A 26,085-nucleotide genomic window follows, 5' to 3' on the forward strand; every position below is an offset into this window, starting at 1 on the left:
TATGAGGGATAACTGTCTTTAAAAACAAATACATCAACGTAGAAATATCTTTACTATCAATCCAATATGTCAATTAATAATTTTTTATCAGTTATCATAGCAAAAGTTTATTTATTTAGTGTCACAGAAAACTGATTTCAGAAAATCATTTAGATAACAATTGTGCACTTTGATAGCACATATGACTAATTTTGGGCAAATGCGACCAAGCCACAAATAAATGGGAGCTAAAAATTACTACACAAAACATCCCAGTGGACTGTACCATTAATTTTTGGCACATGCACTGTAATTCTTCTCCATATTAAACAATAATTATGTGGTTTATATAGCATTGAGAATAGACACTTTGTATTTTCTCTAATTTGCTTATAGTTTTTATTTTATAATATTTCATGAATCAAACATATAACTGGCATTTAGTAATCATACAACTTGTCTTTTTCACAATTTGTCTTTGCTGTTTTTGTGTGAAACAAATTATTTCATTGTTACCATTATGTTAGCAAATGTTTGATATGTTTAGTTAATCAGAATCTGACTTTTGGTTACATAAACAGCAGAACTGATGCTGCAAAGAAAGCTGCTGCTGCTTGTGACTGTCTTGGTAATAAAAAAATCAACATTTTCGCAATAGTGAATAAGGCTTTAAAACACAACAATGCTTGCATATTTAGTAATTCATACCTTTAAAAAGATAATCAATCAATCAATCAATCAATCACCGTACAGCTTTTTTGTGAGACTTACGGCCCAATCCATAGGTGGTCAAATTGTGTTTTGGAGGTAGCAAGGCCCATGCCAGTGGATTTGCCGTCCCCAGAACAGATATCCCAGTGAAGGGGCAAACATGGCAGAGAGTGGATGCTGAGGCATGTATCTGAGAGGCCTGGACACTGCACACTGTGTCAGCACTTCTGCACCACTGCCAACCCTGTTGGCACAGTGGACGCATTAGTTGACTTCCACCCCAGTTCTGAAGCCAGTTACACCACGGTCTGGGGGTTGTATTTCTGCCATCCTTTTAGATGGCATAAGCCCTACGGAGGGCCCTCGAAGAAGATTCTCTTGGGATAAAGTTTGAAGAGCAGATGCAAGCACACTACAAAGGAAAATTTGACACAGCAGGAAAGGTGCTGGGAAGAGAGTGGAAGACAAAGTCCTACCCCAAGTTCTTCAGGACTGGAACACCTCACACTTGTATGTAGTTCTAATAGCTAAAGTTTGCAGTCAAACAAGAAGACCAGAATTTCTCTCAGTCTATTTACCTTAAGGAAAACAGTGTTCACTTATCTGTAAGTGTTGCTCATTGAATCGTCTTCTGTATAGGTACATATGGGATTGTGCAGGCATAGGCCTCCTGCAGAGAACAATACACCAAAGTTTTCTAAAAGATTCATTGAGCAAGGAGCATTCCCCACTTCCCCCTAATCTTGCTCAGATCTTTCCTGCCCAAAGGAGCATGTGTCATTTCCTGCCCAAAGGAGCACGTGTCAATACAATTGCCACATTCCCTACCACATCTTCTGGGGCATGGAAATGAAGTGGCCTCAGATTTGCTTTCAGATCCCTGTTCAAAGGTATCTTCTAACTCTGGCAGATGATCATAATTATATTGGGATAATGCTGTTTGCATTTCTGACCACTGCTTGTGTCATTTAGTTGAAGTCTGTGGTTGTGGTTGAGTGATCAAGGATGCCAAATGTTGAATGGTGGGAGGGGGTGAAATTTAATAATTTATTGGTAAGGTACTTTTATGCGTAACTTTAAAGGGCGGAACTCTGAGATAAAGACCGTTTAGAAGAAGAAGAGTTTAGATTATACTCCACCCTTCTCTCCTGTATGGAGTCTCAAGGTGGCTTACAAACTCCTTTCCCTTCCCCTCCCCACAACACACACCTTGTGAGGTAGGTGGGGCTGAAAGAATTCTGAAGAGCTATGACTAGCTCAAGGTCAACCAGCAAGCATCATATGTAAGAGCAGGGAAACAAATGCAGTTCATCAGATAAGAGTCTGCCGTTCATGTGAAGGAATAGGAAATCAAACCTGGTTCTCCAGATTAGAGTCCACTGCTCCTAACCACTACATCACGCTGGTTTATGCACTTGTGGTCTCTTCTGCATTGAGCCTTCATTCATTTGTTCATTTCAGGTTGGATTCCCAGATATGCATATGTTTCCCCCTTTCCTGAAATCACTGTGCCTCAGATCAGAGAATCTCCATAGCTTCTGAAATCTCCGAAAGTGTGAGGAAGAGCAAAGGGGATCAACATGTGTTTCACTGTTTTTCAGGTTTTCTCACTTCTCCCAGTTTTTCTTGCCCACACAGCAGACATTCCTCCTGCTCTCCCAGGCACCACTTCAGGAGGATCAAAAGGGCTAGAGGTTTTTTTCACATGGAGGGTCTATTGCTTCAGCACCTTTGGAATCACCTAAAACTTACATGGTCTAGCAAATTAACATTTGACCAAAGATGGCAAAAAAGGTGGCAGGCAACCTCCCCAGGTGGAAGTTGCATTGATAAAACAAGGAAGTGGGGGGTGGGTGGCAAAATTGATGATCAGTTTGGCTGGGGACACTTTGCAATAGGAGAATTCCTTGTTGAAACAAAAAACCAAAGGGAAAAACCCACTGCAAAACAAACACCCATGAGGTAAGCACTGCATGCATAAACAACCAAAGGCTATTAAAGCAGCTCTAAAATGCTCATGGAACAGCACTGTCTTTGTTTAGTTACATTTCATTTGATTGTTGCAGGGAGGGAAAAGAGAACATCCAGCTAATGATCTTTGTTGCTTAAAAAGAGAGATACAAATACTTCCAACTAACCAACTTTGACTTTTCAGGGCTTAAAACCTCAGAATACTCTCTTGTTCTCAAATATAACATACTGAATAGCAAGGAAGAGAGAGGAAAGGGAAGGAATCTGTGAGAAACTGTTGAAACAACATGAAATATCTCTGTGGACAACATCTTCAAGTGCTGTGGTTTGGCTCCATCACTACTGCTAAGAATATATCACCTCTGAATCATCTTACAACAGCAGTTTAAACTCTTCACAAAACTCCAAAAGCTATTTGCCACTTTGCATCAACTGTTCTCCAAGTCACTGTCTGTACAAAGGCTCACTCAGAAAAAAAGTATCAGGGACCAATCTTTTATTTTCCACACATTTTCTCTAATTAGAAAGATAAATCTATAGTAATAGAATAAGAATCATATTCAAGTTCAAAGGAAATGTTATACAGAATAACAGGTGACCACTCTAGACTTTAGAAAACAAAAAAACTTTTCTGAAGTGTCATGACTAAGGCACTTATTGCGGACAATGAAAATATATATTATTTTGCTCTATTAATATAAAATATTTAAAGTGAAAGGTCTCACCAGACTGTCAGTTTATGCTCTTATTATATAGGGATATTCAAATTAAACCTGAGATCAGACAACAGAATTTGATAAATATTATGTCGAATATTGCAATTCCAGAGTTGTTTAATTTCCTGTTCTGTATTTTTTAAAAAACAAACTCTTTATTCCAGATATTGAATGAGGGGCCATGTATGTATACTGATATGTATATAATGCAAACAGGAAATTGAATTTAAAAAAATAACCTTTACTAAAGTAAGAGAAATATATTTCTAGTCACTATAGGAAAAAATCCTGGTATGTAGACCTGTATATTCTTGTTACGTCTTTGAATGGGAATTCCTTGCTTGGGATGAACATTTTCAGACTACCATATTTTCTTATAAGGCAATAAGAAGCTACTAAAGGTTCAACTGTGTGATCATTATAAGCATTATAATAACGATTTATTTTTGGGATACCCTCCCCTCACAGGGACTGATGGTTGGCATTTCCATAAAAAAGCAAAAACCTAAAAAAGCAACATGCACTATATCAATACAAAGAATATTGATCTTGTGTTGGACGGGGGAGCAACCCTGAAAGAGCAAAACCCCAAAGTGAGGGGAAAACAATGGGGTTTCCCCACTCTAGCTAACCACAGGGATTCCGGGATCATTGGTACCACAAGTGGGATTGTGCCAGTACAGAAATCTCTGCCCCAAAGGAAACTTACCCTCATTGTGAGGCAGTCCACCAGTGAACAATTGGCACATGCCCATGTACAGTTATCTCAGGAATATGGATAAACAGACCAAGCTGTTGCTCTACAGATACTGTGCAGATCGACTCCTACCAGGAATATAGTGGATGAGGCTTGAGCTTTGGTAGAATGAGCCTTGAAGTGGACCATCTCTCTAAGCATTGTCATAAATTATCCAAATCGTAGAGATTACTTATTTGGAGATAGTCTGAGAAGCAGCAGTCCTAACTTTATTTGCTCCATAAAAGCAGGCACACAGAATCTTGTCTCATCTGAATGAATCTGCATTGTATATAATAAAGGAGTGCTCTTCTAACATTGCGTGAAGTGATTGGTTTGCAAGTGACTGCAGGTTGGGGAGAAATTTGCAAATACAGTTTGAGAACCCAGTGTTTAAGGGGGAGTAGAAAACAGGGAGGGCAGTAACTACCCCCAACCCCCCTGAACACCATAGTAAGAAATGAACCACCTTGTAGAATATAATTGGTCATAACTTAATTGGTTATAGCAGCAGTCAGAGCCTTGGCATAGCATGGAGCAACAGATTCAGACATCAGGTGACCACTCTGCAAGCCAATACACCGCAGCCTTGCCACAGCCCATCTGTGGTGAGTGGGAGAACACGTGGGATGGCAGGTTGATGGATTCTACTTGGGCACCAGCCTCTACATGGTCTCCCCTGCCACTTGGAGCGAGGATGCCAAACAGTCCTTGAGCTGGGCATGTCCCCAAAGCACTCAATCCCAAATCCCTTAAGGGGCTCCCTGAAGATGAGGGAAATGGACATCCAGGCTGATTCCTCTCCACACTGAAATGAATCGAGTTCCATGCTGATACTGCCAACACAGCTGTGACTAAAAAGGACACAAGCAATGGCAAAACAACAGTTCCTAATGAAAACGCCAATGTAAAATGGTTAATTTAAATTAAAATTTAAATAGAGCCAGGGTAGGGGCCATCAAGTCAACCCCACCCCATGAGGGCTTTGGCTTGCTCCCTGTCAATTTTCCCATTCCAACAATAACTCACTTGATGGGTTCAAGGATTTCATTGAAGATATGAGAAAGACAGGAAAAGACAGTTCTGGCGAAAAGGTGCCAAAACTGTTGATAATATGTTGTAGCAAATCCCCACCCCCACATGTGAACCAGAACAGTAGAAAGAGTCCAGTCTGAGAGCTCGTCCCAGCCGCAGAGTTCCAAGGCTAGGGAAACAGATAAGTGGCACCTGCAAAAAGCTAAAGCTCTCCCCAACAATTCCCCCCTCCCAGCAAATGGCATCCTGACATGCCCAGAAGGCCCCATTAGGCTGGCCAAGTGGAAGGAGGGCACCCAGTCAGAGGAAGGAGTGCAAAAGTCTACAATAGAGCAGCACATGAATGCAGCATGACCTCTTCAATTTTTGACAACACATGGGCAGAAGCCCATGCCCTCACATGACCTCCTTCTTCTACCCCTCATGGACTCATAAGGCAGGGTCCAGGTAAGTCTAGGCCCTTCTCATCTTGGGACATATGAAACTGAGATACTACTTTGGAATGGAATTCCATATTAGGGCACAACACTACCTTGTCAGGATAAAATTTGGTTAAGGGGGTATTGCATTGTAGTGCTATCAATTCCCCCACCTTTCTAGCTGAAGTAATGATGACTAGCAGTCATAAATAAGGCAAATCAGATATATCTGATCACTCAAATGGTTTATGCATAATTTGAGTCAAAACCAAAGACAAACTCCAAAGGGGAGCTGGTGGCTTCACTTCTAGGCATAAATAATTCAAACCCCTCAAGAATCTCTTTGAGTCTGGTATTAGAAATCCTGTATAAGGCTCTATGGGAGCATGGAAAGCTGAAGCAGGAGCTAGGTGAAACTGAATTGAACTTGTGGCTAATCTCGGTTTCTGGCCTGAACTTGTGCAGTCTCATGTGAGACTGCTTTGAAGACAGGATGGTGAAGCAGCAGTTACACAAGCTTTTGAATCATCCCACCCCCAACCCCCAAGCCTGCCTTTGTTCTTCGGCATTTGTAAAGAGAGGGAATTCCAGTGGAAAAATGGCAGTAGCATCCCCAAGGCAGCTGTATTGTCTATCTTGATACTTCGAGTGGTCAGAATAAAATCTCTGGAGTTTCTAGACTCTAGGTTGTACAAAACTTTGGGGAAATTACCCTAAAGCAAATTCCTTGGGATATGATGGGTAAAAAATTGGAAGGTTGCTGTGTTCACCTCAATACAAAATTCCAAAAAAACCTCAACAGACCTCATTTGTTATATCTAATTGCAAATGGTATATCTGAAAAACTAACATGTGTACTAATATGGATATGTATGTAGTTATAGAAACAAAAACTAATTAATAAGAACAATCTCTAAATTAAAGGCAACTTTAGCAAAATCAGTATTCAAACAATCTTTCAAAAATCATAACACCATTCAAACATGAGTTCGATTTGGCTACTGAATGCACAAACACAAAGTATACCTTGATTTTAATGCTTGCATTTTTTAATGCTAAGAAATATTTCCCCTATTTTCAGAGAGAAATTTTTCAATATGCTGTTTAGACCCATTCACTTCTTTTGAGTGATGCCAAAATAATATTTGATATCAGTCAACAGGCTAACAAAGATATAAAATGAGTTATGCATTATTATGGCTCTTTCCCAAACATAACTAAGGCAAATTTATTTTTTGCACCTACCATTTCCTTGTGATTTGGATAAAAAGTTTGTTCAATTAGAGGGAACTTCTCTGGTCCCAGGGTTCTGTAGACGGATACCAACTGTGCAAACTGCAGAAGAAATAAATACAACTTTTGAACTAAAAAGGAAAAATATTCATAAATTACTTCAGCAGTCTCATTTGACTCTGTAATTATTATCTATCCAAATACTCAAAATCTACTTTATAGTCAGACTTCAATTATTCAGTTACAGGCTGTTTCAGCATGACTGAAAAACAGCACCCTAGGGATGGTAAAAATACCATTCCCGGGGTGCTGTTCGCACAGCTGGCACTGCTGCATTGCAGCAGCTCCGTCCTCGCCCCACCCCCTAACTGGTGCGAAAACGCCGCTTTTGAAACTCACCTGAGCAAGTGTTGTCAAAAGCAGCGTCTTTCCACTGGCACAGTGTGAAGTGCGCTGGCATGAGGGTGCCGCTTTTGGCCCCTCCAGTGTTCCCATTCATCTACCTCTCCTCCCTGCGCAGCTCTGGACGGCTGGAGAAACATGCTCACGCTGCCCTCCAAGCCCCGGAGGTTGGAGGGCAGCGTGGCTGTGTCCCTCCAGCCATCCAGAGTTGTGCAGGGAGGAGAGGTAGGTGAACGGCATGACCCACGGGCAGCTCCATGTGGAGCCACTTATGCATGTTTCAGCAGCCTTGGTGCTGCCCGCACGAGACTGTGCGAATGGTCTTGTGCGTCTACCGGCATTAATTATGCAGGTAGATAGCCATTTCTGCCGCCATGCAGAAACAAACACACAGAGAGAACATAGTAAAAAAATAAAGTGTGAATAAAGGTTATCCACATTATGAAGGCAACACTATTTGAATTACACTACAGTGTACAAGACAATCTGCTATTCTGACACAGGTATATGTAGACATGGAGAGAAATCCTAAGTAAGTTTACTCAGAATCATACTCAGACCGACTCAGTGGGGCCTCCTAATACCTAAGTATTGTTAGGATTTTACTGATATTTAGGATTAGGATTCAAGAAAAGACAGGCATAGTATTTTGTTATTATATTAAAAAATTCAGAATTCCACAAACAAAAACTCAGATATGAAACCTATTTCCACTCACAATATACAATAAATACAATCCATCTTTTACATTATTATTGCTAGCAGTTGTAGCAATAGTAGCCTTAGCTATACAAATAATCATAGTTTGTGTTTCAAATTAAAATAAACAGTTAAAAAGCTGGTCACTTCAACTTCATTTCTCAAAATATTCACAGTGATTAAAGTAGCACAAAGAAAAATTCTTATAGCATTAGACATCTTACATTACACTTCAGACTACAAAGAAAAAAATTGTGAATATAAGGCATGTTCTGCAGTTGGCAAGGAAAGGGGGCTTGTCTTGGTGCGCCAAAGAGTCTTTGTCTCCATACAAATATAGGCAGTTATTTCAAATTACTTACCACCCAAGGCTTGTCACAGAAGTTGTAGATTGACTCTAGGGAGTTGACACTTGGTATACCAGCATAATGCATTCCAATTATTAAGTTACGGAAGTCCTCATTTTCTGCCATGCTGAATGAGTGTTGTCGGATGAGAACAAAATCAGGCCTGACTGATCTAAGAAGAATCAGATATTTTATTTAAAAAATAAAACAATAGAAAAACCTCTTTAAAATGAAAGGAGTGGCTTATGAGGCAAGATGGGTTTTAGATTAAAATGCTTACAAGAAAAGTGCTGAACTGAAAATGAGAAGAAAAACTGGTGGAGGAGAAATGATGCATACCCCATCAGATTTTCTTTCCATAATTTACTAGTTTGCACTATTTAAGATTATTTAGGTTGCTGGTGATGAAAAAATCAATCAAGTTCCTTTTGGTATGAATGATGGGAACGCCAAGTATCCAGAAAATATTGGAAACAAATATTGTGAAATATTACATGTCAGTTTGGAAATACTGATCTGGAAGGACACTCAAAGGTCAATTACCTTTTGAGATGTCACACTAAAGCAGGCAGGGTGCTACTTGATTACTATTGAGAAAGGAAATCATTGTCAAGTATGGGAAAATGGTTGCAAATTATTTGGTATGTCATATCAGTAGATAAAATATCCAAGACAAAAAAGGCTCTAATAACATGGAAACCCAAACTTTATTTACTCTGCATTTGTTACCTTTCATTCAATATTGGAAAAGAAAGTTCCTTGAAGAGGATATTAGGAAAGAGGTTCTTAGGCTGCTATAGATGGATTGAATTCATACATATTAAAGAATTATGATTAAAGTAGACTGAAAATGTATATTGATTAGTTTATATATTAAATAGTTCATTTTTGTAAATCAACTAATTTGATAATAAAAAAACAGCAATCTTATGCCTTATTGTGTCAATGGAAGTCCACTATACTAAGTGATACATATTTCGGAATAACCTGCACACCCAAAAGTAGACTGCCAATTTTCACTGATATCATCTAATTCTCAATTTGATCAAAGCTGTGGATACTTAAATCCAGAGAATGGAGCCAATATCAGACAAGACATATCTTTCTGCAAACTTGAGAAAAGCTCCAGGGTTGCAGATAAATTTGAAATATAAAAGTATGTACACTGAGACATTAACCACCTCTAATAATAAAAGCAGCAACTCTAGCTTTAAGAAATGAATGCCCCCAGTGCCTGTTGCTATGTAACCACAACAGTATTGCCAAATGAAGTCTTGATTTCTGTCAAAGGGAAGGGGAGGGTGAAAAAGGATGGTGAAATGAGATACCCATTTGTTTTTGTAAAATAATTATAAACTCCTTAGTGTTGTCTCACACAGGAAATCAAGATTTGTTTTTTTACAATAGAGATACCTGTTGGATGTTACATCAGTGGCATAGGGCCTGCTTAGCTTAGTTTCTCCCCATGCTGCTGTCAGTGTCTAACCTTCCAGTACCACATGAACAGGACTCATTGCAAGGGTCCATCACCACCAATCCCTGTCACGTAAAAACTGCTTGGGAAAGACCTGCACAACTGGCAGTATTAATACAATAAATTGGGCATTTAAATGGTACAGCAGCAAGATGGAAAATAACTTCCCTCCATCTATTGTATTATCCAGTTTACAACCATCCTGGTTGTTCGAGGTCTCTCAACATTGGTTGACTCCTAAATCTGTACTCTCCTCAGGGAATGTGCCTTGGATTGGTTTAAAGCATTCCTTAAAGGTCAAACTTAAATGGTTGGTGCTAAAGACCAGTTATCTTCAGCATGAGAATTCTCCTATGAGGTTCCAGAAGGTGAGGGCTTATTCCCCATGTAATTAAACTTCTTTGTAAAGTTTTCAGGAGAAATCATTTGTAGCTTTGGGACTGGATGTCATCAATATGTTGAAAACACCCAGTTCCATATCTCTCTGTCCAAATCCCCTGCTGATGTTGTAGAGTTCTTGAGTCTCTGACTGCTGTGATTAAATGAAAGTGAACAAATTGAAACTGAACCCAGACAAGATGGAAGTGATGCTGGCAGAGAAGTCTGAAGCAATATAATTTTCCTACTTTTGATGAGGTTCAGTTGACCTTTGCTAACCCAACTAACAGCCAAATGACTCTACTGGACCCAGCATTATTGCTTGAGAAGCAACTCAATGCAGCCACAACACAGCTTAGTTTAGTCCAAAAAAAATGGCCTCCTACTTTGACTAGACTGATTTGATCCTCTGGATCTACGGCCCCTTCCGCACGGAGGTGGAAGGGGTTGGGTCGGCATAATCCACGCCGACCCGACGGCGCTGGGACTGTCCGCATGGACGGTCCCAGAACCGGCTGGGACGACGGCGCCGCGGAGCGCCGTGGCCTGCCGACCCAGCTTGTTTCTGGCCCTCCAGCACATCGCTGAGGCCTGGAGACATGCCCCCCGGCCCTGTGCGCCTGCTTGAGCATCGCACGGCAGGGGGGCGTGTCCCCAGGCCTCGGCGACACGCCGGAGGGCCAGGGACCAGGTAAATGACGGGTGGGAGTGGGGGGGGAGGGAGCCTTGGAGCCGCTGCCGTTCGCACGGCACCGGCTCCAAGCCGGCATTTCCAAACAACCTCGCTCCCTGAGCGAGGTTGGGAAATGCCGGCTTCGCACCGGTCGGGCGGCGCGAGGGCGGCGCGGCTGCGAAGCAGCTGTGCCCCCTGTGCGAATGGCTCCCTGGGGACGGCATTTTTGCCGTCCCCAGGGTGCCATTAAACACCCGTGCGGAAAGGGCCTATGCCATGGTAATATCAAGGCTAAATTACTGCAGTGCACTCTGCTACCCTCTTTGCAGTTGGCCTTGGGGATGTGTGTCCAAAGTCAAAAAGTTTCTTATTAATATTTTTCAGACATATTGGAATTGGGTGAGATGTGTGTGTGAAAAAACTTGTTAAACATCTCTAAAATTAAAGTGGTGTAATTTACTCTTATGTAGCCCAGCAAAAGGCCAGCAATTTCCACATAAAATCATCACTCCATGATCTCAACTCATAAACAAATATTAAATTGACACTAAATAAAACAAATCATATATAGGAATAAATTATCACTGAGGGACAATTAATTCCTACAAAGACAAATTCAGATAAAGTACCTACATGTAGCTAATATCATGGCTTTTGCTGCTGAAAAGGAAAATCATTTAGGAATGCTTATTAGCTGAGCCAGAATGTATATTCCTTATAAATAAGCATCTGTTATCAATAAGAGACCATTTGAAGGAGGGCCTAGTACTAAATGGTCTAAGTTCCTTTCACAGAAATGATTAACTACTACAGAATAATAGCCACAGAAAGGGCAACTACTAATGCTGGTTTATAATTTTCCAATACTTTGTAACTGGAAGAGCAATGGGAGCAAACAATGCAACTGCTTGAAGGAGCAATGAAATTATGCTGGCTGAGTATGGTATAAATACATGAATATTAATAGGTAGAAATGTGGGATGTCTGAGATTGCCAGTCCAGCCCAGGCATCTGGCAGGAGCTTGGGCAGTTGACATTCATTGGTGTTTCTGTGACTCCCTGATGTTGCTTTTGGCATGAATCCAGAGGTTGGGTCATCACACTGGGATGAAGCTTAGGATTCCACCCAAACTCAATAGTTTTACATAGCATTCTGGCAAAATCCTAGAGTGCTACCCTGTTACAATGGCATCACTTTGGGTTCCCACTGGTTCTCCACATTTTCCTCTATCACCCTACTGAGCCACAAAAGGAAGCCTGGCAGTCCTAGGGGTGACTTTTAAATTTTCTACCACCAACATTACACTGTCCTGGTTTGGACACTCTTATTTTGCACTGGAGCTGTCTCAGAGAATATGAATGATTGAGACTTTTGTGTAACCTGACAGGCTGTGGATCCTTATTAACATGTATTACAAAAGCAAAATTTACCTAATCTATATGAAGAGGTCCTAATTCTAGTGAAGGATAATGACTCACACTGTGTAAATTTTTAGTTTTGAAGGATGAGTGGAGAGGAAACTTACTTGACAATTTTAGTGCCATTTCGGAATGCCTGTATGTCTATGGCGTAATTTCCATCAGCATGAGCTACCAAATTGACCTCTGAAAACTGGGCCTGAAATAAAAAGCAAAAGGTCCGGCATTAATAAACCTGCTAGATGAGACTGTGTTTGCATACTTTTAAACTATTACTGCATTTAAGTTTTGGTTGTCAGGTCTCTACATGGTCTTGATAAGTGCTCCTGGCTCTACCTTAATAGCTGCTTGACAGAGAGCAAAGGAAACTTCTCTTGAAACTGAAGTGGTTGAGCTCCATCACCACTGGTAACTAGGTTGTCTGATTAGCTGAGTGAAACCTGGGCTGAGCATTTGACCCTTTTTGGCAACTAATTTAAAATTGTGAGATGGCCAGAGGCATAAACCTTTGCTGCAAGCATAAGGGAAATAACTAATTGCTCCTAAAAGGAGCAGCAGTGGCGTAGGAGGTTAAGAGCTCGTGTATCTAATCTGGAGGAACCGGGTTTGATTCCCAGCTCTGCCGCCTGAGCTGTGGAGGCTTATCTGGGGAATTCAGATTAGCCTGTACACTCCCACACACGCCAGCTGGGTGACCTTGGGCTAGTCACAGCTTCTCGGAGCTCTCTCAGCCCCACCCACCTCACAGGGTGTTTGTTGTGAGGGGGGAAGGGCAAGGAGATTGTAAGCTCCTTTGAGTCTCCTACAGGAGAGAAAGGGGGGATATAAATCCAAACACTACTTCTTCTTTTGTTCTTTTGACTCTTAGCCCAAGTAGTGTCCTTGTGTGAATTGTGGTGGTGGAATCAGCATCAGCTTGAAAGGATCTTTTCACATATCAGTTTCACAATTACACATACAGGTTGGACTTCCATAGATTTAATTTGTATTTTATTGTGTGCATATTTTGTAAGATAATTTGAGTATCTGAAATGAGGAAAGCAGGATAACAACATCGAAGCAAATTACCCAGCTAAATAAAAAGATTTTCATCACATATCAAGTACAGGTGTGTAGTCAAATGTGTGCTAAAATAGTCATTTGATTGGGATCTTTAAGAAAAAAACCCTTGATATGAACTATTTTAAACATTATATATAATTAATATTGGTTTCTTTTAACAACTTCTTATTAAACACTGTCAGCCAACTGCACACATAAGTTGTATTATAATGAACTGGATCATACAGAACCTTTCCGAGGCGGAAAGGCTTTTCTGCTAGCAGAAGGGTGAGAGCCAGTGTGGTGTAGTGGTTAAGAGCTGGTGTATTCTAATCTGGAAAAAATGGGTTTGATTCCCCGCTCTGCCACTTGAGCTGTGGAGGCTTACCTGGTGAACCAGATTAACTTGTGCACTCCAACACATGCCAGCTGGGTGACCTTAGCCTATTCACAGTTTTTCGGAGTTCTCTCAGCCTCACCCACCTCACAGGGTGTTTGTTGTGGGCGGGGGGAAGGGCAAGGAGATTATAAGCCCCTTTGAGTCTCCTTATAGGAGAGAAAGGGGGGATATAAATCCAAATTCTTCTTCTTTTTGGGGGGGGGAGGGTATTGCTGATGCTTCTCCCAGACAAATACAAAGCCACTGTGTTTTGACTACAGTTAGTTTGTGAAAATTGTAGGTCTAATAGTCCAGACTATTAGGTCACCCAGCCTGATCTTGTCAAAGCTCAAATGGTATGCAGGGGGAAGGAAGCAGAAGAAAAAGAGTTGAGATGGTTGCATTTTACAAAAAGCTTAGATGTTCACATTTTACACTGGTTAATGAGCAATAACTTCCAATAGTGTGCCTATGGGAGGGGCGAGATTCTCAGGTTCAACATTTTTCTAAAGGGGGGGTGTTCTCCATAGGAAACAACTGTTGGCAGTAGGGCATTCTGTTAGGGGCCCATATAATTAGACCCTATTCAATTGACATATGGCTGTTTTTTAAAGGACAGGGACCAGCAATGTTTGTGTACCTTTAAAAACATCGGTAAAATTAGTACCTTTAAAAACATCGGTAAAATTCCCCATAGGGAATAATGGAGCCACAAATACCAGAAATCTGGGGGGGAAACTCTCAGATCCAAATACCATATCACTATGGGTACCTGAGAGAGAGCATCTGCCCATATATTCATGTTCGGGTACTGAGATCAGAGGGGGAGGCCTGCCTGGCTGTCCTGCCCCCTTTGGAGATAAGAGGGACAGGGGCAGCCTGGAGGACCCCTACATGGTGGAGTGCTGTCCCTCCAGAGGTTTGCTGGTGCCTCCTCTCTTGAAGTTTGGACCTTGGCAAAGACTGTCCTCTTCACCCAGGCATTTGGCTGACTCCCTCCACTAGCAGGGGCCCCCTGTGATGTTTGTACACCCCTCCCTTTTTGTGGGTGGGGTATGTGTGGAATATTTTAGATTGTTTAGGGGCTTTAGGATAGGTTTTATTGTGATTTTACTGCTGTTTGATTTTTATTGTTGTGATTTTACCACTGTATGGTTTTTATTGTAATCTGCTCTGAGACCATGATGAAGGCCAGGGAATAAATGTAAATATAGAAGTAGAAAAATATTTGGAATGTGGAAAAAATGGGGATAGTGATATTTTTCAGCTTTGCAAGTGTTTTTGTGTGTAAATATGTACATTTATTGTGGCCTTTTGGACTTATGCCTTGTTCATAGGTCACACTTGGCTGAGGAGCAATTTTGAAATAAAAATTATAAAGTTATGCTTGTTGCAAGACCACAATTGAGAAATTCATAGTTGGAAACACATTTTGCGGTTGCACTTGGGAAATCAATGACTGAGTGCTACTGAAACCACTGTGTTTGCTATTTTGCAAGAACCAGCAGATGTTTGCTTCTGAGTGCAGGGTCAACAGTAGGTACTGACCCCGGGCATTGAAGTATACAGGGATGGTTCACCCAACTAGTTAGGCTTTTGCTTTTTGCTGATTATGCTTACTAAACAGAATTTATATGTAGTACCATATGTAACCAAGTCAAATGATGCTGATTGTATTAATGACAATATACCTAAAAATGTATTTTGGTGATTGTGCTAATCATGTTAAAGGTTAAGATTGTGAGCCTGAGTGGACAGCTAGCCAGGATTGGCCAGAAGTGATCAGAAGGGTCTGTTCAGAAACGCCAGAAACATATCAATTTGATCTATTCTGCTTCTTTTACAATAAAGGTTTTTTTAAAAAAAGTGACGAACAACAACATTTGCAACAAACAGATACATACCCAGCCACACAATTATTGTTTACTAAATGATCACTAAGCGTTAAATGGTTCATCAGTATAACCAATACTTCAAAATCTGATTGACATAAATCAGTAAACATCTTTAATCTCAACAGTACACACACACACACACACACACACACACACACAGTGTTACAGTTTGTTCCATTCTTGTCAACCTGGGTTCTAGGAGTGAAATATTATGTAAATACATTTTTTTTTAGTAAATTGGTTACTTAGTACCTGTTCAACTTTGATTTCATATTCCCCAAGGATTTTTTTCCCTCGGAAGCTCTTGATCCTGAAAATATAAGAATTATTATTAGTAGTACATGTTGTTTGACTTGAGGTAATTGTATGAATGCAAGAATTAATGCACTAATTTTTTTTAGCAAGCCTGTGAATACATTTTTGATTCTTTAGCAAGCTGGGAAACATTTTTTCAACTCAATGTATTAAATATATTTTAACAGTGCATTTAAATACAGCAAAAGTAAAACAATTAGTGTCCCTATTATAAAACATTACATCTTGTATATGTTTTATATATTTATAACATAGACTGATCTTGAAAACTACTTAGAATCTATTTTATGTATTGGCATATGGTCAGTATTCCAATTAGGATGAAATACTCCCGCACAGATTCACCTTTTCCTTGTAAACATCCGCTGTATGAGGTAATTATTAAACAACCGATCTCTGGCACAATTCATGTTTCAACAAATGACTTCAGCTTTGAAAATAAACACTAATACTGAACATTAAATTATGCCATCTGGAGTCTAACAAAATGTTAAACAAAATGAGTCCAGGAGTACTTCCAGTGGCTTAATTCCACAGAAGCATCACAAGTTGTAGTATAGAAGCATTAACATCTTCCTGAATGATTGATTCTTAAGAGTGCTTTTGGTTTTTACTCATACGTAACTTTACGGTATTTACTGTTAGAGTCCCCTGTTCAGGGGAATAAACTTTGAGCGACTTTTGATGAATTTAATTACTAAGAACTTGGGCCCATTCCAAATTTAAGTGGCGCCTCCAATGCTAACAAAAACATCAGCAAACCTTAATTATTCCCAGCATACTAACTTGGAAAATTTGAAACCCTAATGAAATATATTCATTCAATGATTAAATTAGATTCTTGCATGAAAAGGGGGAATATTATGTCTTTAGAAGCTCCAGTAAGGTCTTATTTGGTGATGACTATAATCCTCTGACTCTGAACAGCTAGCTACTATACAAGGCAACTAGCAGTGGTCAAGGCATGAATCTTTAAAAGAGAGTAGAAATTTGCCAGCAACAAAAATGCTAACAAAACAGCATTAAAGTAGTTTGACAGTAGGTTGGACCGGAAAATTCTGGATATTTCCGTTCACTTTATTTAAAATTCATTGTGAATGGTTACTTGGTGGCAAAATTCAGAGTAATATTAATTGTTTGTGATTGCATTATAGGAAGTGAAATTTCAAGTCTGTAATTTGGAGATGAAAGAACACAAGCTTTTTTGTGATTATGAAACTGCCAGCAAATACAACCAAATTCTCAGTGATTAACTCACACAACCCAAGCTGAAGAGTTTCCAACTCAAATATTGTTGTGAAATTGTACAAGTCTATTGTACAAGTCTAAAATTGTGCATGTGCAGGAGAGACTGCATCATTGAAACAAAGCAAGACAACAGTTTGGAGCAAGCAGACTTTCAGAGAAGCTTGTCCCCCATCAGCTAACAGGCATCTAGAGAGTTCTCAGGAAAATACTGGACAGTATTTGATGGTTGATATCTAGTGGTACCATTTAGCTTATATACCATACAATAGATCATGCAATTTCATTTAGTATTTGATCACTGCCAGCTTAACACAGGCACAAGCCTTTCTTGTGTGGGTGCAATGTCTGAATGAGGGAGGCAAGTATCCATTGAATGACAGAATATGCATGAAAATACATGGGGTGAAAGCAATGACACCTAGCACAAAAATAAAAGTAGGTGTTTCTGCATATTCTCACTCTCTCACACGCCAGTTCTCATCTATATATTGCTGATAATTTTATAGACACATTTAAAACAGCAAATATTGTTCGTTGTTTGGATAGAAAGATTATTGAGAGACATGAAACATTAATTAATGATAAAGTATTGGAAACAATATTTATTTTCACAATGAAAAATGCTACCATTTAATTTTGTTAGCAAAATTGAAGTAGACAGGTTCAATTTAGTGTGTCTTTTAGATGAGTCTGGTTGCAGAAACTCTTTTGGAACTATAATGTACAATTTGTACAAATACAAAGGTGCTTTTTTCAACTTTGAGCCATTTTTATTGCTGGTTTGCATAACCATCTCCAGATTCCTTACCATCTTCATTGCCTTCTATGGACATGTTCCAGCTTGTCAATATCTTTCTTAAACTGAGGTGCCCAAAAGTGAATACAAGATTCCAAGTGAAATCTAATGAGAGCACAGTAAAGCAATACCATCACGTCACATGATCTGGACACTATACTTTTGTTAATGCAAACCAACATTGTATTTGCCTTTTTAGTTATCTCGTCACACTGCTGACTCATGTCTAGTGTGTGATCTACTAAGATGCCTAGGTCCTTTTCACATGGACTACTGCCAAGACAAGTCTCTTCCCCCCACCACATCCTGAAATTATGCATTTGAGTCTTCCTATCTAAGTGCTTAACTTCCTATCTAAATGATTAACTTATCACTGCTGAAATTCATTTTGTTAGTTTTAGCCCAGTGTTTCAGACTGTCAAGATCATTTTGTATCTTGACTCTGTCTTGCATAGTATTTGCTATCCTTCCCAATTTAGTATCATCTGCAAATTTAATGAGCTTCCCCTCTATTCCTTTATCCAAGTCATTAATAAAGATGGATTTATAATCTGCATTTCTCTCCTGTATGAAGTGTCAAAATGGCTTACAAACGCCTTTCCTTCCTCTCCCCACAACAGACACCTTGTGAGGTAGGTGGGGCTGAGAGAGTTCTGAGAGAACTGTGACTAGCCCAAGGTCACCCAGCTGAATCCACTGCTCATGTGGAGGAGTGGGGAATCAAGCACAGTTCTGCAGTTTAGAGTCTACCAGTCTTAACTACTACACCACACTGGCTCTCACCACTTGATGATTGTTTTTGCATCAGCTGCCTTTAAATATATAAAAATCTTGTGAGGGTTCATAGGAACAAAGATGGACATGCATACCCAGAGTTTGCTCAACAACAAACTTCTGCTTGTTTACATTTTTATAGTCTGCCTTTCTCATTGGAACTCAAGGCAGATTATACAGAGTGAGTCAATATAATCAACAGGATGGGACATTTAATAAACAATGAAATAGGATTTGTAAGTTGTAGAGCCAATCAGAAATCTAAAAAACAGAACAGAAGTAAAGCATAAATGATACAAAATTACATAGAAGGATCCAATTTACAGCAAACCATACAAAGTAGTATATACCACAGTGCCTAATAATTTGTCCAAGTAACTCTGTGAATCATTTTGTACAGTGCTAACCTACTGCCAGATAGAAAGCATTCTTGAATAATTCAATTTTGAACAGCTTTCAGAAAACTAAGACAGTGGGAGCCTTTTTGACCTTCTGAGGCAGACCGTCCCCCAAAGTGGAGACCACAACAGAGAAGGGGCACATATGGGCAGCAGTTGATTTTGCCTGTTTGCAGATTGGCAACTGTAGAAGACTCTGTTCAGATGAGCAAAGCTTATGACGGATCATTGTGGGAGAGGCAGTATTGCAAATATAAGGGTCCAAATCCATGAAAATGCAGCCTGAACTTACCCAGGACTGCCATTGTGGCTGGGAAATGGAGAGGTGACGAAGCCTGGCTGCAAAGGGGTGTGGTTGCGCCGGGTTGGGAGTCATGTGATGGGGCCTTGGCTGGCTCCGGCCTCTTTCGAGGTCATTGGAGCAAGCAGACCCACCCTCCCTCCCTGAGTTTTGGGTTGGATTGGTTCAGTTTATTGTTGACTGTTAATTTGCTTTTTCATTGCAGCCTGAGTGGTTTTGGGCATAGGAGCACATCCTTTCTGGGGAGGCCGAGCTTGCATGCTGGACCTCCCCAAAGCTGAGGGCCTCAATAAGAGGTCTGGGGGTGGGGCGGGCTCAATAACGCAAGCCGTGGAGGCTCTGCTAGGGAGCCCACTACCACCGGCAGGAAGGGGTGTCACATAATGCTCAGGTAGCACCTAGTAACTTTCTGTCCCAATTCCCCAATGGGATTGGGGACGGTGCTGGGTTCAGCACGCTTGCTGCCCAACGGTCAGGATGTGCCCCATATGCTCGCCCAGCTTCCTATGTTGGTTTTAATAAACAGGCTGCAGCCAAAGTTCATTCCAATAAAAGCTGAGTCTGTGGTCATTTTGAAGCAAGACTCTGCACATCAACATGCATGGAGTAATACGCATGCTTCATTTAGCTCTTGATAATAGCTGAACTGTGGTATTCTATACTTGCTGCAGTTTCCAATTTGATTTTAAGAGAAGACATCCAAATACTAGTAGCCCAAAAACTATGGAACAAACTATAAGGCTTGTCCAGATCATGATCTTGGTCTACAATAACTTGTCTATTTATTCAGGCCTTTGGTGGTTAACGACGCTGAGGAGTGCTGGCTGCAGCTTTAGTTGCCTTCTGTCATTATGTTTATGTAAACTGATTTATTGTTTTACAGTGCTATTTGTTTTTATTCTACTCTGTATCTTGCTTTGGGAGCATGACAAGTGGGTCAAAACTTGTTTAAACAAATAGCTTCATGTGGTTCACATATTCCAGTTTTTCATTGTCTCTTCTGGGAAAGTCAGACTTTTTCTGAGGGGTTACTATGTATCTTTAGTGAACTCTTCTAAAATAAAGAGCATTTGGGGGGGGGAGATGAAAAAGGGAGATTTTTTTAAAGTAACCATTTAAAATTAAATAGCTGCACATCCTTACATTTTGCTAAGATAAAATTAAAAGCTAGTTTTTAATTGTGCAGGTACAGTTCATTTTGTAGCACTTTTAGGGACTATACTGTTTTTAAAAAAACCTAAAACTTTGTTAATCAAGCTTTATCTTTAATTGTTGCTTCAAAGAATACAGCTGCCTCCTATCTTTACTATTGTCCTCAGGGTTTTTTGTAAAAACATACAAGATAAACTATGCTGCTGCTGGTTTTTGCTGCCCTCTTGTGTAGAAAGGAACCAAGGTGAATAAATGAATAAAAGCCTTTATCTAGACATATTTCTGTTTTGCAATGTGTCTAAATCTGTACTGTCATCTTAATAATCCTTACTGCTTCTTGAAGTCGACATAGATCAGCAAACATTGATCACTTGTCTCTCTTAAAGATATTTGTAACAAAAAAGTCCATACATATCTTTGTTATGTTAATCAGGTTTTCACTGGAATCATTTTACTGCATACATTTTCTCAACCCAGAATTCTATAACAATATATTTACAGTATGTTTTCTGAACATATAGGAAAAAAACATAAATTTGCCATAAACTGCTGGTGCCTATATCTGTTTAATATCATATTTAATATGCTCCAGAGACTAGGACAAGGAATAATGCATTTAAGGTACAGGATTCCACTTTAACATCAGGAAAAACTTCCTGACAGTAAGGGCTCTTCAACAGTGGAATGCACTACCTCAGAGTGTGGTGGAGTCTCCTTCTTCGGAGGTTTTTAAAGAGAGGCTGGATGGCCATCTGTCAGGGATTCTTTGATTGTGTGTTCCTGCATTGCAGGGGGTTGGACTTGATAGCCCTGGGGTCTCTTCCAACTCTATGATTCTATTATATGTGTATAGCACAGGAAGGCAAGAACATTTTGCTTCAGAATGACTTTTCAAGGTAGGTTAAACTGAGATAGTGTGACTGTTTTAATGCCAAACTTTATGAGATTTGAACTTATGTACTAGCAAATCCAGAGATTTGAACTTATGTACTAGCAAATCCAGACCAATGTGTCAACTACATTAAACTGTATTGCTAAACATTTATTATAAGAAAATTGCTATAGATGTCAAGAAATTTCAGAATTTGTGTTTTGAAGTTACAATGTGGAGTTTAAGAGCCACTTTTGGATCCTGCACTAAATGCCAAGTGCTTAGCTATGAACAAGATAGATCGGTTGTAATGGGAAGTGAGCTAGGGAAATTCAGATTTTTTTCTTTCTTTCAAAGTTCGGAATTGTTTGATAGCTGTGTCAGAACAATTGCATGCTTGTGCTGTTGCAGTTGCACCCATTCCACAAAATACAGGTGCTTAACACTTTTACTCAATCCTGCTCAAATTACTTCATTCCAATGAGAAGAATTTCTGTTGCTGCAGGGCACATTTTTTTCAATATTTAAACTATTTAGGTGTTCTTCACCCCCACCTCTCATGTTGCTTCCAACAATATAGTAAAGATGTATTGTGATAAGTGCTTCCTCATTAATGTAGTTTGGAAAAAAATAGTTTTCCTGTGCTCAACATACACTTCATATATCTTTAATATATTTTCATGTTTTTGTATGTATCTTTTATGCAGATTATATACAAAAGGTTAAGAACTATTTGGAAACTGCTGTCAATCTCCACCTCCTCTCTCCATGATAAAATAACAATTCTATTTTGAATTAACTGAGCATGTTGACTAATTCTATACAAAATATCATGATAGTATTTATTTATTATCATGCAAAAACCAACCCACCAAGCCACCCTGAAGTTCTATTCAAAAGTTTAAGAATAAAAGCAACACATAATGATAAACTACTGCCACCTTTTGGTTGCATTAAAAATCAGTCTGTTCTGGAGTATAGAATTTCTATCGCCAAATGCTTCTCATAGGAATCAGTTCATACTTCATGAATAACATATGTTAACACCACTTTAACCGGTTCAAAGTCTCAGCACAATTATCAAAGCAATATTCTAAATCTAACTTCTACTTGCTAAATCTACCTATTATATTCCTAATTGTTAACACAATTAATCTAAACACATTTTATTTAATGCAAAATTACCTTCAACGTGGGCACATTCATTTTGGTTTTAAGTAGGTAGCAGTCAGACCCTGGTTCAGGGGAAATCTTCAGCACTGAAACCAAACCTTCCCTCAAAGGCTTAGGGCAAAAGATTAATTGCAGAGAGTGACCACTTTCATAAGTTGGGCCAGGCATAATTTGAGACCCAAGGCAGTCTAACCAGCTATAAAATCCATGGCTGGTACTGGTGAGATATCCTTGTATGAATGTTAAAGTCCCCCAGAATGATCAATCTAGGGTCCCCTTGGCACAACACATGTATAACTTGTTGCAGTCAGGATAAAGTAACCCATTTTCCTATTCTTGTGTTCACATTTATCTGTGCAGGCAGCGACTGGAATCCATGGAAACAATCAGTGTTGCTGTCACGCCTTCGCATGGAGACTATTTATCAACTATCAGTTATTTTTTATTTACTATTTTTATTTACTTATTTACTATTGTCTATTTTTTATTTATTTCCCACTGATGCATAGCTACGCAGGCATGCACAAATGAACCCCCACAGCCATGCTGATGTCTCACAATATGACCATCTGCATCTACGTAGCTATGCAGATGTAAGCAGTGAATTTTTTAAAAGGAAAATGGAAGCAAAGAAAGCGCCTCCTTGCAAGTGGAGGCACTTCCTCGGAATTGGCTGTAACCTGGGATTTTTGAAAAGACTTGCTAATAGCACAATTCTAAAAAAAACCCTGTTTGGGGAAAATAACATGGGGCAGACTAGTTTAGGGGCAGGATCTGTGTGAATCCCCCCACCCACTTTTTTTACCATCCTACACCCATGTCTACAGGCCCATGAGGAAAGCACCTAGGAGTCTACAGCACCACATCCAAATGTAGTTCTACCAACTCAAAGAGAGTGCTCAGTGGGGAACTAGATGGCCAGTAGGCAAAAAGAATGCCTTATCTATCCTTAGTCCCTAATGTAAGGAGCATATAGTCAATGTCAGTGATAGTTTACAAGTCTACAGAAACTGGACTCACTGAAGATTATAGCTTCCCCCTCAGCCAGGTTTGTGGGATTGGTGGAGGACTGAGTAACAATATGGTGTTAGTTGGTTCTGGTGGGTTTTCCGGGCTCTGTGGCCGTGGTGTTAGTTGGGACAGACACACTGTATCATTTTCTTCCAAGCACATTTCTGTTATGCAAGCCATGTCAATTTCATCTTTCTGTAACATCTCATAGAGGTGTGCAGTTTTGTGCTTCTCTGATCTGGTTTTGCACAATAATAGAACAGCTGTGGGAAAATACAGGCCCTTGTATCATCAACTCTTGGGATGCTGCCGAGATTAGGCAAGCACCAAGCATCCTTGCCAAAAACTGACCATTGATGATGAAGCTCATTCCCATCCCTACAAACTCCCATTTATAATTTGCACTGGAATACTGCAAACATCAAACACCCTTTTACAGATAAAAAATTATCTCAACTGCTACTAATAACGCCCCCCTAACACCCACAAATCCACATCCTAGTGTCCACAAGAAGCCATATAACAGTCCAGGGGTAGCTCATGGTGTGCTGGGGTTAGAGCTGCCCAACTGGTATTTTCTATGCCAGTACAGCCCAAATCTCTGCATCTCAGGTGAAGAGCCACAGACCAAGAGCCCTTGTGCTCTCACTCTTTGGCTCACACCTCTGAAATGAGCTACTGTTTAAATGCTGAAACCAGGCCTACCTATGACAGAAAGGGAAGTGGATGGAGTAACAACATCCCCATAACCAAATCAAAGAAGACAAAAACTTTGAAATGTAGTTATCTAAATTATATACCTGTAAGATTGATAAAGTGATCCGAAAGAGATTACCAGGAAATAGCTCTGGTGAAAGGCATGATCCTGGGCCAGTTTAAAGAACTGTGTAAAAGAAGCTTAAGATTCCGATATTCAAGCTTGTATACCCTATGCCAATAAAGGTCTATTGTGATTGTGATTGTGATTAAGATTCCGAGATCCTTTTCACATGTATTGTTGTCAAGCCAGGTTTCATCCATCTTATATCTGTGCATTTTGTTTTTGGGGTTTGGGGTGTGTGTGTGTTACCTCAGTGTAGTATCTTACATTTCTGTTGAAATTTATTGTTACTTTTTTGTCCAGTTGTCTTATTTTTGCAAGCGTTTGGAATGCATTACTTTGTTATATTAACACATCTCTTCATTTTGGCTTTCTCTGACTTACCTTTGTCTTTTACTTTCCTTCCATTCACAGGTATGCTGTTATTAAATGGATTGTCAGACAGCAATTATATTTTTTACAAAAATAGAAAGCTCCCCAAAGTAGTAGAAGTGAAAGGGGGCTCTATGGCCCTGCTTTTATTCTTGATGGAGCAAGCTTGTTTTCTGCTGCTCCAGAGACTAGGACAAGGAGTAATGGATTCAAGGTGAAGGAAAAGAGATTTCACCTAAACATTAGGAAGAACTTCCTGATGGTAAGAGCTGTTCAACAGTGGAATACACTGCCTCAGAGGGTGGTGAAGTCTCCTTCTTTGGAGGTTTTTAAACAGAGGGTGGAATCACTTTGTTGGGAGTGCTTTGATTGTGTATTTCTGCATGGCAGGGGGTTGGACTTGATGGCCCTTGTGGTCTCTTCCAACTCTATGATTCTATGAACTTTCAAAGTAGCTGAAAACAGTGCAGCTAGGATCAAAAAAGCTACTTTACATATTTGGAAGGGCTGTGGGGGAGAAAAAGCCCTTTCAGCTTCAAAAGGGGTATAATACGCTGCTGTCCGAGAAGAGGGCAAATGTTTATGTGGCATGATGGAGGTCAAAAAAGGCAAAACATGAAAATGGTACTTGTTTATTTTGCTAGAAAAGTGATTGTTTAAGGTCTGTGTGTGAACAGCATAACCTTCAGGAATCATATATGTTTAAAGTACTTTCTAAAGGACTGGCATATATTTTGTCAGCTTTGATGCTGCCAGAATGGAAAAATTGTGCAGACTGAACACAGTGCAGTTGAATAAAGGACAATCACAGTTTTATATGGAGATGACCAAAGAGGTGAGGAAGGTTTTCTTTTTTGCAATTCACTGGTATTTCTTTAGAAACTCAGTCATCTGTGATCTTATGAGACTATTTAAGCTTTCATTTTTTCTAAAACTGGGGTCCTACAGCCTTTATGTTTCAGTTATTATTATTTTTTAAATATCTGTTAGACACATTATTAATTCAGTTCAGGAGACTGAAATCCAATCTAGGAAATGTAAATAGAAATAGATAGTTTAATACGGCCAAAGGCCAGCAAAGACAAAACAAAACAACAGCACACATTCACAACAGCAAATTACAACAATTATTACAGCTAACCATTTACATGAATGTTTGGCTTTCAACTCATCCCTGATTAAGTAGGCCCTTGCGTTTTTTATACGCCAATGCACAGAACTTTGCTACCTGCTGGGAGATGGTTGCATCCTTGTCTTCCAACAGCATTTTCCTAATCTCTTGGTCAGGATCCTTTGCAATTATCAAGCTGTGTTGCACAAGCAGAGGTAAAATAAAGAGCTCTCTTT

The 26,085-nt window shown here is 39.7% G+C and overlaps 1 protein-coding gene across 1 annotated transcript in view; it reads right to left on the reverse strand.

The window, feature by feature from the left end:
* Window positions 1-26,085, reverse strand: part of SYN2 (synapsin II) — a 238,323-nt gene that overhangs the window by 103,551 nt on the left and 108,687 nt on the right. Inside the window, exons 2-5 of the mRNA XM_048487637.1 lie at window positions 15,760-15,817; window positions 12,300-12,391; window positions 8,264-8,420; window positions 6,813-6,902 (exon numbers count right to left, since the gene is read on the reverse strand). Coding sequence (XP_048343594.1) covers window positions 6,813-6,902; window positions 8,264-8,420; window positions 12,300-12,391; window positions 15,760-15,817 — 397 coding nt within the window. The remainder of the gene's footprint in view (window positions 1-6,812; window positions 6,903-8,263; window positions 8,421-12,299; window positions 12,392-15,759; window positions 15,818-26,085) is intronic.

This window comes from Sphaerodactylus townsendi, linkage group LG03, assembly GCF_021028975.2.
Source record: "Sphaerodactylus townsendi isolate TG3544 linkage group LG03, MPM_Stown_v2.3, whole genome shotgun sequence".
In the NCBI taxonomy this organism is placed as follows: Eukaryota; Metazoa; Chordata; class Lepidosauria; order Squamata; family Sphaerodactylidae; genus Sphaerodactylus; species Sphaerodactylus townsendi.